At 41.2% G+C, this 12723-nt stretch overlaps 1 protein-coding gene across 3 annotated transcripts in view; it reads right to left on the bottom strand.

Moving 5' to 3' along the window:
• Positions 1 to 445: 445 nt before the first annotated feature.
• Positions 446 to 12723, bottom strand: part of ptprq (protein tyrosine phosphatase receptor type Q) — a 38558-nt gene continuing 26280 nt past the window's right edge. For 2 of the 3 annotated variants that reach the window (XM_032523657.1, XM_032523659.1), the window contains exons 38-59: positions 11974 to 12249; positions 11496 to 11867; positions 10522 to 10631; positions 10128 to 10314; positions 9810 to 10048; positions 9503 to 9572; positions 9026 to 9184; positions 8508 to 8790; positions 8267 to 8340; positions 8045 to 8144; positions 7701 to 7829; positions 6718 to 6762; positions 5608 to 5634; positions 5299 to 5380; positions 4556 to 4646; positions 4335 to 4411; positions 3892 to 4026; positions 3585 to 3710; positions 2922 to 3067; positions 2663 to 2798; positions 1115 to 1238; positions 446 to 1030 (exon numbers count right to left, since the gene is read on the bottom strand). In XM_032523657.1, coding sequence (XP_032379548.1) covers positions 993 to 1030; positions 1115 to 1238; positions 2663 to 2798; positions 2922 to 3067; positions 3585 to 3710; positions 3892 to 4026; positions 4335 to 4411; positions 4556 to 4646; positions 5299 to 5380; positions 5608 to 5634; positions 6718 to 6762; positions 7701 to 7829; positions 8045 to 8144; positions 8267 to 8340; positions 8508 to 8790; positions 9026 to 9184; positions 9503 to 9572; positions 9810 to 10048; positions 10128 to 10314; positions 10522 to 10631; positions 11496 to 11867; positions 11974 to 12249 — 3026 coding nt within the window. In that variant the 3' untranslated portion in view covers positions 446 to 992. The remainder of the gene's footprint in view (positions 1031 to 1114; positions 1239 to 2662; positions 2799 to 2921; positions 3068 to 3584; positions 3711 to 3891; positions 4027 to 4334; positions 4412 to 4555; positions 4647 to 5298; positions 5381 to 5607; positions 5635 to 6717; positions 6763 to 7700; positions 7830 to 8044; positions 8145 to 8266; positions 8341 to 8507; positions 8791 to 9025; positions 9185 to 9502; positions 9573 to 9809; positions 10049 to 10127; positions 10315 to 10521; positions 10632 to 11495; positions 11868 to 11973; positions 12250 to 12723) is intronic. The other variant, XM_032523658.1, reaches the window with a different exon arrangement.

Raw genomic sequence — 12723 nt, 5'->3', positions numbered from 1 at the left:
TTCTGGACTGTGTGTCTGTGTGTCTTGACGCCAGATTCGTCTCCACAATGTCTGCGTCTGTAGCACTCCCAGCCTGTCTAACGAATGTGCTCCAGGTGTGTGAGGAGGACGGTGGAATGAAGGAGCTTATGGGAAATCAGTCAACACAGGTGTTCCTGTGTCCTCCCAGCACAGCCGGTCTGAACTTATTCATTAACGGACAAAAAAACAATATTGAATTTGACTTGTACTTGTGTTGTAGTGAGTCTGTGTGTGTGTGTATGTGTGTGTGTGAGCGCGCACATGCACAGGATTAAGAGTGCCTAATTTACCACGAGTGCTGAGTCTTTCCTCTAAACAATGAAAGGACAAAGTTGATCATTTATAATTTCATATTGCAATGACAAAATGACTACATTTGATGCAAGAAAGTCTCATAGGGAAGTGTTTTAGCTTAAGGCCATAAAAAATGCAAGCTTCTTTTATTTCGCAAATCACTCTTGAGAAAGGATAAACAAAAAGGAAATGCTGTCAACACTTTGACATAGTCAAAATTGCAAAGAGATTGAAAAAAAACAACATTTTGGCAGAATAAATTATCTTAAAAAAACATAAATGATATCAACGTAATACAATTAATACAATACACAGTGACATCTATTTGTGCAAAGTACCTGTAGGCTTACAGATAGGATAGAGCTCTCACAGTCAGCTCATTGCCTCGTTGTTTTCTTCCTGTTGTTTCTGAAATTCTTTCTCCCTGTCTCCCTTTTGTTTCTCTCACTCTCTTTGAAAACAAGTGGACAAGAGGTTCATTAAAGGGATGACTGTGCTGAGAAGTGGGTTGAAATGGAGCAACAGAGTCTTAGTCTAACTGTGCTGTTTGCTTCCTGTTTCTCCTGCTTCTCCCTCTGACCTTGTGTGGTGGAGGCGGTCCAGTCCAGAGTCTGTGCACAGGTCGCCTCCTAACAAGTGTCCCTTACCACCAGGCAAAGGTGTTCTTCAGTCAGTCTTTACATAGTGGTTTCTTCCCATTCCAGCTCAACATCACCTGAAGACCAGTACAAATGTGTGTAGTCAGCACTGTGCTGTGGGGAGTGTGTTTATTTGAGTGTGTTTATATGTTGTTGTCTACCTTCCATGGCTTCCAGGGAGTCCATCTTCTCCAGAGCAGAATAGCTAACAAACCAGATTGACTGGCTGTTGCCTTTGTTGTTTAGAAGTTCCAGCGTACTTTGGTGCAGGAAGATATACTGGGCCTGAAGCGAAGTGACACACACACACACACACACACAAACACACACACACACACACACACACACACACACACACACACACACCACACACAATAATCCGTCAGCTCTCTACCGTATTCTGTCTGATAAAGACAAAAAAATTAAATAAAAATGACAAATGCCTATGTTCTTTTTACATAATAAAAAAACACGTGTGGTTTGGAATGTGGATCTCTTAAATGCAAATCAAAATGATGTCACTTGATGCAAGGCTTTTTTTTCTCACTTTCAGGACACAAACCTACCAGAGCTGATGTGCAGATTTATTTCCAACTTGCTTAAACAGAAGACCTGAAACCTAAACTACATACCAGTAGTAACAACGCAGCCACAGCTGCCACAACAATGGATATGCAGTATTACAGTAAAAAAAACAACTGAATACCATGTTTCAAGATAACTTTCCAGTCATTCAAATAAAGGTTGCTCTCTGGTGAATATGCTGAAAAAGGCTTTCCTGGCCCTTAAAGCATGCTCATTAGTGTGCTTCTCTGGCTGAGTGGAGCCATATGGATGCTTGGGAGTGACAGCTTTGCTTCAGATGAATGCAAAGAGCAACCCTTAAGACCTTGGTGGACAATAAATAATAACCTTTATCCCTGAAGGACTTTGGTTTGGTTTCTACGTTCCATGTTAAACTAAATGAACTGAAACCAACCGAGCTTAGTGCACGGCTGTTGACTCGAGAAGAGGACCTGAGCAGACATGACCTTGCTAGCCCAACCACGCAGTCGAGTGACTTATTTGCCTTTGTTTCACTTCAACAGAAGTGTTATAGGATTAAAATATGAGCTTGTTTAAAGGCGCCTGCAATGGCACTGTGCTCCAATATCTCAGCAATGACATTTGTGAGGTTATAAAATAATTGAGCTGAATAATGGCCTCTTTAAGCTGAGGCTCTGAACTGAACACTGCTGTCTCAAAGAATCAAGCAGCAGGCACCGCAGGCTCAAACTTTACTGCCAAAAGAGTATCTAGAAATAATAGAACCCATAATACTGAGGAGGAGAACAGGCACTAGGCAGAGGGTCCCTGCTGACACTGACACACACCATTGCTCCATAAGTAATAATGGAATAGGGTAATTTTAGGATAGGTTCATGCTGTTTCAAGAGGGGAGATCCTGCTCAGCATATGCCTTTAATCCACTGCTAGAAGAATTTCCTAAATGTTTCCTCAGGGGGATGAGATCACAGCAGAACATGAAGTAAAAAAGTAGGACTACACTGCCATTAGTGAGTCTTTGATGAGACTTAAGTCTACTGGAACAACTTAAGATAACATGCCGTATAATACCACTTTATTGTCATTTGTTTATTCTCTCTGGGTTGTATGGAGAAATCTAACCACAGGAATAAAATACACTGTTGTATTTGATGTGAACTCACCAGATTCTGTACCATACACATCCTCTCGCTTCGCAGTTCAGCCACCAGACCATAAATATCCACAAAGTCATGATCTCTGACGTGCTGAATGAGGTGGTCGAGAGCAATAAACACACCTGTTCTGCCCACACCAGCACTGAGGAACAAGGACAGATGGATTTTGTTGATGAAACTCCATTTAGTCAGCAAAAACAGAAGAAAGTACTAAGTGCACTTTAATTGTAAGGACCTCGCTATAGTGTACGCAGTGCCACAGTACCTGCAGTGGACCACTATGGTGGTGTTGTCGTGTCTGTGGGCTCGGACAGCTTTGACAAACTTAATGAGAGTGCTGCAGGACTCTGGGACTCCGTGCTCAGGCCACGATGTGTAGTTGAAGTGGCGAACGAGAATATAGTGTCCGTGCTACAAGGAGGAATTTTGAAAAAAGTTAAATTACTTTAAATATAGATAAAAATGTACTCAGCAAAAGGTTTTTCGTTTTCCAGAGTTGGAACATATAACTCTCTACACAACAGTTCCTAAAGGAACAGTTCAGCACTATGAGAAAATACACTAACGGCGAATTTGATGATAAGATTGATACCCTGTGGTACCCCTGTCTGTGGTAGCAATCTTCTAACTCTCGATAAGAGAGCATAAAAGTGAATTTGTCAAAATGCTGAACTACTCCTTTAAGTGGTTTGCCTGTAAAACATCTGGTAGCCCATTTCCTTCAGAATAAAGGCCACCTACAGTAACTCACATTTTATTTGGTTTACATCATTCAGTTAGATGGAAATATGGCAAATTAGTCTTTCTGGTGTTTCACAGTTTACAATATGCACACATACAGTGTGTGTGTGTGTGTGTGTGTGTGTGTGTGTGTGTGTGTGTGTGTGTGTGTGTGTGTGTGTGTGTGTGTTTGTTGTGAGAAAGTTACCTTTTCTACTTTTAGGGTTCGGACAGTCCAGTCGGGAAGGACTTCCTCTGACACTTTTGAGATGAGAATGTCGCTAAACACTGACATTGGCTTATTGTCCTCTGGCCAGTACTTGTGACACCGAATCTGAAATGACACACACACACACACACACACACACACACACACACACACACACACATCAGATCTTTGCGGCAGATATACTGTAACCTTCCTTGTGACAGGGTTGTAAGGGAGCCCTAAATGAGCCCTCTGGACTGTCCTCTGAATGCTGTTTTACAACATTGGCAAATCTCTAATGACGCACTCTGCCTTTCTCGTAACACTGCGTGAGCATGGCAATGGTGTGTGTTCCCGTTTCCCAGATCATCCTCCAAAAGTCAGCCACTGTGCCAGGCAGAGGACCCTGGGTGGCTATGAACTCATTGGGACAAAGGTAGCCCTAAAAAACAGAAAAAGAAAGGCAGAGGTTTAAATCTGCAAGCACAAAAATCACTCCAGGAGCATACAGACCTCCTGGAATTATAACAACAACATTATTCACTCACTCACAAATGAATACGCTTGCTTGTTATCTATTTATCTGACAGAATCAAAAAAGGACAGGGAAATATCTAGAACAAACTCCTCTAATTGCAACAAGTGTGCCTCATGCCTGCATAACTACTTTCATAACCTGATTATGACTCAAGTGAGCTCGACCTTCCATGTTGATGACTGGGCTTATAGCAGCTGGTAGCTGGTACTCACTGAGACAAAGCTGGCGTTGATGTAGTCAGAGCCCGCTGTGCCCGGTTCTGACAGCAGTTTCACCCGGTTGTTGTTGTCTAGACATGATTTAGTGAGAAGAGTATGGTAGAAACATATGAAATGCAGCTGTGTATGTGGTTGTAAAATCCATATGCAGTTAATGTTAGAGATAACATACATCATTTTGGCACACTGACAATATCGTCCGCCTGACCACTTACAAGGTTTGATGTTAGGGAAGCGGTTTTTTGATTTGTTCCAGGGCAGGTCAGCATCTGTGGTGGCCAGGTCCTGCAGCAGTTTTGGAAGCTCCTGAAGAGACAATATCTAATATATCAGTATTCACACAAACACACATACATTAGTTTAAGGGTAAGGGCCCGTATTTTTAAAAATACATACATTTTGGATTTAAGTGAAATATAAATGTAAAATGTCTCTGTTACACCTACTTTAAAGTTATCACATTTCTTCTGACCTTAAATTTACTATTAAAATTAAGAAGTCTCTAAGTTGGTTAACCTGTTGTATTAACCTGTTGTGGTCCTAGATGGCTGCAGTACAGAGACAGAGGCATGCACCGTCTGACATGTGTTTTTCATGACCATATCTCATTGGTCATGAATTATGAAAAATAAAGCAGAATGTATTATTTTGAATAGGGTAGTTTTAGCTAACTATTTACAGCCCTTGTAAGATTTATCTCTAAATGCTTATTCAATGGAATGTTATACATCTTTTTTTGCAAAAAAACAGGAAAAAGGTTAAAAATGCAATGCAATCATTTTCCATGCATCTTCACTGTCTGCACTACATTTTTTCTTATCTTTTTTTTCAAACAGCAGACTGTCATTCGTGCTCATCCTTTTTCCAGGTGATTTATTATTCTTTCATCCCAAATGATATATTTCTACACTCTTCGAAGTTTGATAAACACAGCTCCAGGTTGTAGGCAAACACTTACAGCGAACTCCTCTTGGAACTTGGAATTGTCATTGGCACACAGATCCTCTACGTGCTGCAGAAAAGACTTTTTGTTGACAGGCCTGACAGAAAGGTAAGAAGGTAGGTAAGGTAAGGTAAGGGAAGGTAAGAAGAGAAATACACTGAACGTAAAGAACGGAGAAAACCTCTCTCAAAAACTCAACAATATGCTACTTTTTGTAAGTTTATTTTAGGATAAAAACATACTTAACACTGAGCCACATAAAACATGTTGATTTATGCGGCAACTATGGTGTGTATATTCACATATTTATGCAGGATGACTTACTTGAGTGATTTCCTGTAGCTGAGCAGCCTGGATAAAAATAGACAGCAAATATCAACCAAAATAAACAAATTAACTAAAGAATCACAACCCACACTGTGGTATTTCTGTCCATGACAGCTGAACTGATCCTCAGTTCAGAGAGTATGTATGCATGTTTAATTGCTCATATTATGCTCATTTTCAGGTTCATAATTGTATTTGGAGGTTGTACCAGAATAGGTTTAAGTGGTTTAATTTTCAGAAAAGTCCATGCATTTGTTGTACTGCACATTGCTGCAGCTCCTCTTTTCACCCTGTGTGTTGAGCTCTCTGTTTTAGCTACAGAGTGAGGCATCACACTTCTGTACCATCTATGTTGTGAGTCGCACATGCGCAGTAAGTATTGCTATCTTGTCAGTTGCAGAGCATGAGGGAGTGCCACGCTAGCAGCTAGGCGAGCATCACAACGTGTGTTACAAAGTGATGCACGTTCGTCACGGAAGTAAAGGCTGGACTACAACAACAGTGTTTTCTCTGGAAGATGGTAAGTCCCTTTGGGGTGGACTTAAGGCTTTTTCACTTTGTAAACCTATAACGTGCACAAAAAAGATGTATCACACAATAAAGAAAAGGGAAAAGGCCAAAAAACCTAATATGAGCACTTTAAAGAAAATGAGGTTTTGCCATTTTTAATCAAATTCACTTTGGTTAAACACTGACTTTGATGTTTCATTCTAAAGAAATATGTGAACATCAGTAAACTTGAATGAAGCGAGTGGTTATTCCCCTGTGGCTGATGTTTCTTTGCATTACTGAAGACTTGTAGCTGTGCTTTTCTAGTCTTAACAACTACAAATTAATACACTGTGGCCGAGGCTGCCGTACAAGGTGCCACCTGCTCTTTAGATAAACATTCATACACATTTACACTCCGATGGCACAGCATCAGGAGCAATTTGGGGTTCAGTTTCTTGCCCAAGGACACTTCGGCATGGAACTGCAGGGCCAGGGATCGAACACCAACCTTCCGATCAGTAACCTGAGCCACAGCTGCCCCATGTAAATGAAAGATAGAGTACACCATGCAAACAAAGCACAACACCAAAATACGGCACACTGATCACAACTTACTGGATTACATAAATCTCTTTCCGCCTAAAGAAGAAGGAAGAATACCTGGTGAGAGAAAAGCGCTCAGTGAGAGAAAAACAAAGCCAAGGTGAGTCAATGCAAGTGTGCGTGCAAGGAACATTATTTGTGCCATAGATGTGACAATTAACATGAAAGATTGTGTTAATATAACATAAACTGAGCATAAAAGGAGGTGTTTGTACAGATCTCAGCTTCATCAAAGCAGAACGGCACGCTGTCCTGATGACGGCAGTTTGAATTTACAATCCAGCTGGAGCAGATTAGCAGTGACCACTAGCAGTGACCACAACATGCAGCTGTGAAAAATCTACAATCTTTGCTTTTTTGACATCTAAAATGAGAGGACAGCAACATAAGAAAGTAAGGTGTTTAGAAAGCATATACCTAATGGTTGTTTCAATGCTGATGTCTTTATTTACTGGCAAATAAAAATATCAAAACAAGTATGGGTACTACTCATGCAAAAAGCTTTCCTATGCTGTAGTTTCTCGCCTAATTTTAGCCATCAGTGACCTTGATACCAAAACTAACAGTGAGTTTGACTTTCTTTCCCACCAGCGTGCAGCACTTATCGTCAGTGCACTTGTTTGTGTCAAAGAAGAAAAACAAAAGGGCTTGACGCTGAATTTGTATGAGAGGATGGTTGGAGAGATGCAGACAGGATGACTCGGCAGAGAACTGAAGGTAAACTATAAAGTCACAAGGATGCTGTGTTGTTTCATAGTGCTGCTGCTTCTATTTTCTGCACAAACTCTACAACACTAGAAGATTTCGTGCTGACAGGAGCGTATGTCAAGTTGGCTGCAGTAAAGACATTTTGTTGACTTAAATTTAAAATCTCGTCTGGAGCAGCTAACTCAAGCCTGAACTCCTTTAGTGTGCACTCTGTTTCAGTTGCCAAAAATGCGTGTTATATTTGGGGAAGTGACACTTTTGGATTAACACTAAACACACTGACTAACCGGTTGAGTTTTTCTTGCTTCAGCTCCAGATCTGCCACAGCAATCAGCTGATCCAGTTTACACTTAGTCTCTATGATCTCTGCCTCTCTGGGTGAATAAGTCCCGCCCTCCTTTTTGCGCTGATGGATCCTGACATGTCAATCAAAGACATTTGTTAATAACAAGGTAAATACAGAATTCAAATTAATAAAAAAGGAAACTGATTTATTAGTTATTATTTACAACATTTAAACAGGCATTTGCACAGAGTATTATTTGTGCATTAATATTAAATTCCAATCAATGCAGAGTTTTGGTAAATGTATGAATGTTGGCAAATGATTGAGTGCCTGCTGCCATCTTACTTGACGGAGCCACAGATGATGACGATAAGCAACACAGCCAAGAAGAAGGACAGCACAACACCCAGAATGATCTGCTCATCTCTGGTCAACAGCCCGTCCACTACAGAGAGAGGCAGAGGAGACAGAGGTGACATCATTACACAAAAACAACACAAACAGAATTATACAGGATTTCTGTTTATTATTTTTTATTAAGACAAATACGGGGATGAATATAGATACCTGCAGTTCTGATATGCTCCGAGTACTCAGAGTCTGTGTACTGGCCATTGATGTTAGTGGCTCTGAACCTAAACCTGGTAAATATGGAACAGTCCAGTGTCAGCATTAGATTATTATTTTATAGTTACACACAAAAATGTTGAAGTTGTTCTTTGTGTGTGTTTGTGTGCGTGCGTGCGTGAGTGCGTGCGTGCGTGCGTGCGTGCATGCGAGCAAGCGTGCGTGTGTGTGGTGCACTCACACATAGACTGTTTTTGGCTTCAGAGGTCCATTGCAGAAATTATCAGTGTTGTTCTCCGTTAAACAGTCATCGTTCTCTCCGATCACGTACGTAGTTGTAGTTTTCCTCACCGAGGGCCGGCCACCTCTAGACACACTGCGACCACCTCTGACATGTGCGTCTGGGGGCAATGCCCCGCCTCCCAAATCACATGGTGGGTTGGGGAACCCCTTGTCCGTCAGGTAAGGGGCAGGACGATCAAAAAATGCATTCTTCCAGTTGGTCAGGTTCTGTATGTCCTTCACTGTGACAGGATGAGTAAGTCAGTTAGAGGGCAAAGGGATTTTAAGGGGACTGAGTCAAATTTCTGCTGACGTTAAGCCCTTTGGCTTTTGCATATATTTCGTCTTTTGTAAGCTTAGGACAGACTGACATAGTGTCAAACAAGATTCTACTTTAAGCTTAAAGCACAAACAAGACTGATACCCAAGTGTATTCAACTAAAAGTGACGGCTGTCAATGTTTTTGAAGAGTCATACCCCCTGTCTCGGCCACGATGACCTGAATTTTTGTGATTGGTCCATTGTCATCACTATAGAAACAAGCAGGCATGCGGATGGTGATACTCCTGTGGGTTACCATGGCAACCCCTCCTTGGCCCAGTATTGCTTGGGGTCTTTGGGTTGGCTTGGCTGGGGCTGGAATACACACACATACACACACACACACGCACACACGCACACAGGTTGTTGTAATGAATACAGTGTCTTTACAGTGTGTAAAGGTTTTGTTTTAGACTGTTGCATTTACATAGAAATCATGATAAACAGGCCACTACTCAGTCCTCTACAATCATCAATCCACAATATTGCTGAGGTCCATTTGCTGTGTCAGAGCAGGCAATGATACTGTGCAGTGGCAATTCTCTGTCTTGCGTCCATGCTGCACTGCTGCAACAAGGAAGGGAGAAACACTATAGAGCAGTGCAGAGCACTCACAAACAGAGGAACTTGTACCTTTGATCCCTGTAGTTATCTGGACACGGGGGCTGGGTGGGCTCCTTCCAGCCCCATTCTTTGCTGAAATCTACAAACCAACAAAAAGAAGAACGGAGGTGACACAGCAGAAAGATGGACAAGCACAGAATGAGTTAAAGAAAACAAAAATTTGAACAAGGTTAAACTGGCTATTGACTGATTTACATATTCGGGGAAGTTTCACTGAGAGGAAGCCTCTCTTTTGCAGGAATACCCTGATCACATTCGCACAGTTAAACACATTCACACCTGGAAGCTGTGAGTGTGAGTTGTGTTTGTTCTTCACCTGTATGCTGTAGTTATGTCCTCCTTTTAGGCCCTCTATGACAGCACTCAGCATGTCTTGGTTTCTTTGGGTAATATTAAGGCTGATGTTCTTGATCAGTTGTTCCTTTTCATAAACATATACAAAGTATGCAGTAATGTTTCCATTGGGCTCCTCTGGAGGGGTAAAAGTCACCTTCACACGGTTCACTTCCTCTGGAATAACTGATACAACCACATTCTTGGGAGGGTCTTTGGGCTCTGGGGATAGAATAAAAATGATATAAGCGATAACTGATAATAGATATGTTGTTATATTTACAGCAGCATTTCCACATACCCTCCTCCAGAGTTTGAAATTCAATAGGCCCGATGGCTTTCCCCTGGCTGGCAGCGTGCGTCAATGGACCAATGAAGGCAGTGATAGTCACCAAGTAACGAGTGAAAGCAGTCAAGTTAGTCACGACGACAGTCGTCAACTCTCCTGGAGCTCGGACTGTTGATACGTTCAAACCAGGACCATCCACCTGGTTCAACAGGACAGTTCATGGAAAGATTAAATGCTTGTTTGTGGATGAGCAGAGTTGGAGTAACTTCATATAATTTCATATTTTACCACACCATTATGTTAAAAAATATGACAAACATAACACAGTGTTGAGCTGTTCTGAGAACATCTTAGTAACATGTTCATATTTTTGTGTCTGTAAAACTTAAACTCAATAAGGCTTGACCTGCACAAGATATGACGTCGGTCCAGAGAGAACAGCTGGAGCGTCCCATGCAATGTGAAGGCCTTTGGAGGTAGGGGTCACTTTCAGGTCACGGGGAGGGTCATCAGGGTCTGAGGGAGGAGATAAGAGAAACACAGAATGCTTACGATGTGCTACTTAATTAAAAATCAAAAAGCGTATAAAAAAAAAAAGCTTGTTAAATGTTGAATGTTGCTTGTTGATTGATGCTACCCTGCCATTGGCTGGAACCTCTTTGAATGTAAGCCTGGGCCGTATTTTCACTTTTCCATATACGTAGTCTTGTGGCCTCTAAAATATTATGCCTCTTTTGCCTCTCTTCAAATATCTGTCTACAGTTGCGGATGTGCTTGTACTGTTAATTAGTTTTGAAGTACTGTATTGTTGTAGACAGGGTGGGTGATTTGCAGCCTGCTTTATTTTAGTATGTTTTTAACTGAAATCATAAATCATGTAATTCCCTACTGATTTACTATCAAACCAATTCATGTAATCGGTTTCCCCCTGTCATTCATTGCACATTCTATATTTTTATCTATGCATTATGCTAACAGTTTTGTATTGTAAGAATACAGCTACTACTATTCATACAAATAATAAAAGGGCTCAACAAGAGAAAAAGCTGCATAATGCTATGACAATGTGAACCTCTGAAAAACTCAAAACACCAGGTTATTATACAATCATTATTATGATGCTATAACCGGCCATAATACTATAGCCTGTGAAGACTTAAAGATCTTCTATGATAACAAGAAAATTTAAGTTTTTATAGGTCTTGTAAAGGACGAGCCACACCCCAAAGTTAATAAATAAACACAAGACTTTTACTAGAATACCTGGGGGGGAAAAAAATCACAGATTTATTAGTCAAATATTAATCCTGAGGTCCTGACTAATTGCCAGGTCTCCCGTGGCAACACAAAAATGTCATCTCATCACTGTGACCTTCTTACTTCCAGCCAGGGTCCGGGCGTAATTCCAGTGTGTATATTCTCCAACTCCAGCATTGGTCACAGCAGCCACTTTGAAGCGGTAGTATCTATACTTAGCCAGGGATTGGAGTGTGACGCTGTGGTTCTCTTCAATGCCGTCCGAAGCATTCACTGACACTGTGACATTAGAGTCCACGCAGTCTGAGGTCAGTTCATCCTCTGGGGGCGGCTGTGCAGTAGTTAGTGGGTTTGGTTCACAAGTAGTTGACAGCAGCTGTGCAACGACGTGGTATTCTTTCAGCAGGCCTGGAATGGAAAGCGGTGGAGCCCACTGTAGTATCACATTGTTAGGTGTGACCTGAGAGATGGTAAGGAAGCGAGGGGCAGCTGGGGCTGTTAAGGGAAACAACGAGGATATGATTAAGCATTAATTCTGTATTACTGCATATTATTAGCAATTGCAAGCCAAAATGTGACACAATACAAGTAGACTGACTACCTGATTCAGAAAGAGTGGAAGCAGTACAATTCAGGCTCTCTCCGGCTCCTGCAGAGTTGACTGCGGCCACAGTGAGTGTGTATTCCTGGTCTGGAGACAGCCCAGTCACTGTGTACTCTGTGGTCTGAGCCTGGTGTGTGTAGGACTGCGAGTCTACCTTCACTAGAATCTCATAAAAAATGATCTGTCCATTGGGATTGGCTGGCAGTTCCCAAACCAGCTGAATTGAATCCCAGCTCACTCCTGAGCAAGACAGGTTATCAACAGCATCAGCCACTGCAGACAAAGAAGTGAGACAATGGCATTGTTATACTAGCACTAGCTTTATTCTTCACTGGCCACTGCAAGAGGAAAGAACCCGATTCAATTTCAGTATTAGCCTTTGGTTATTTCATTGCACATGCTGAAAAAAAGTCTTTGCACAGGACTACATTTATGGAAACTACAAATGTGCACTCTGCAGATAAACTCTACAGATTTGTCATTAGAAATCCTGGTGCATCATTTATGTAAAAGAAAAAAATCTGCTTTATCTTAAACTTATAATACATAAAATAATATTTATTTTACTAACAACCAAGACACCTTTTTTTCCATTTATTATTGGTCCATTGCCTAGACAAACAAATTCTTGTTGGAGTATAAATACTGACAATGTTTTATACAGTACTTATAATCTACAGATACGATATTCCAATTTAATTGAACACATTGAACAAATCAATGTGAAAGAAGAAACTGTGAGCAGTA

This window comes from Etheostoma spectabile, chromosome 8 (genome assembly GCF_008692095.1).
Source record: "Etheostoma spectabile isolate EspeVRDwgs_2016 chromosome 8, UIUC_Espe_1.0, whole genome shotgun sequence".
Classification (NCBI taxonomy): Eukaryota; Metazoa; Chordata; class Actinopteri; order Perciformes; family Percidae; genus Etheostoma; species Etheostoma spectabile.
Note: the sequence above shows the minus strand (reverse complement) of the source record. Positions and strands in the feature narration are given on the sequence as shown.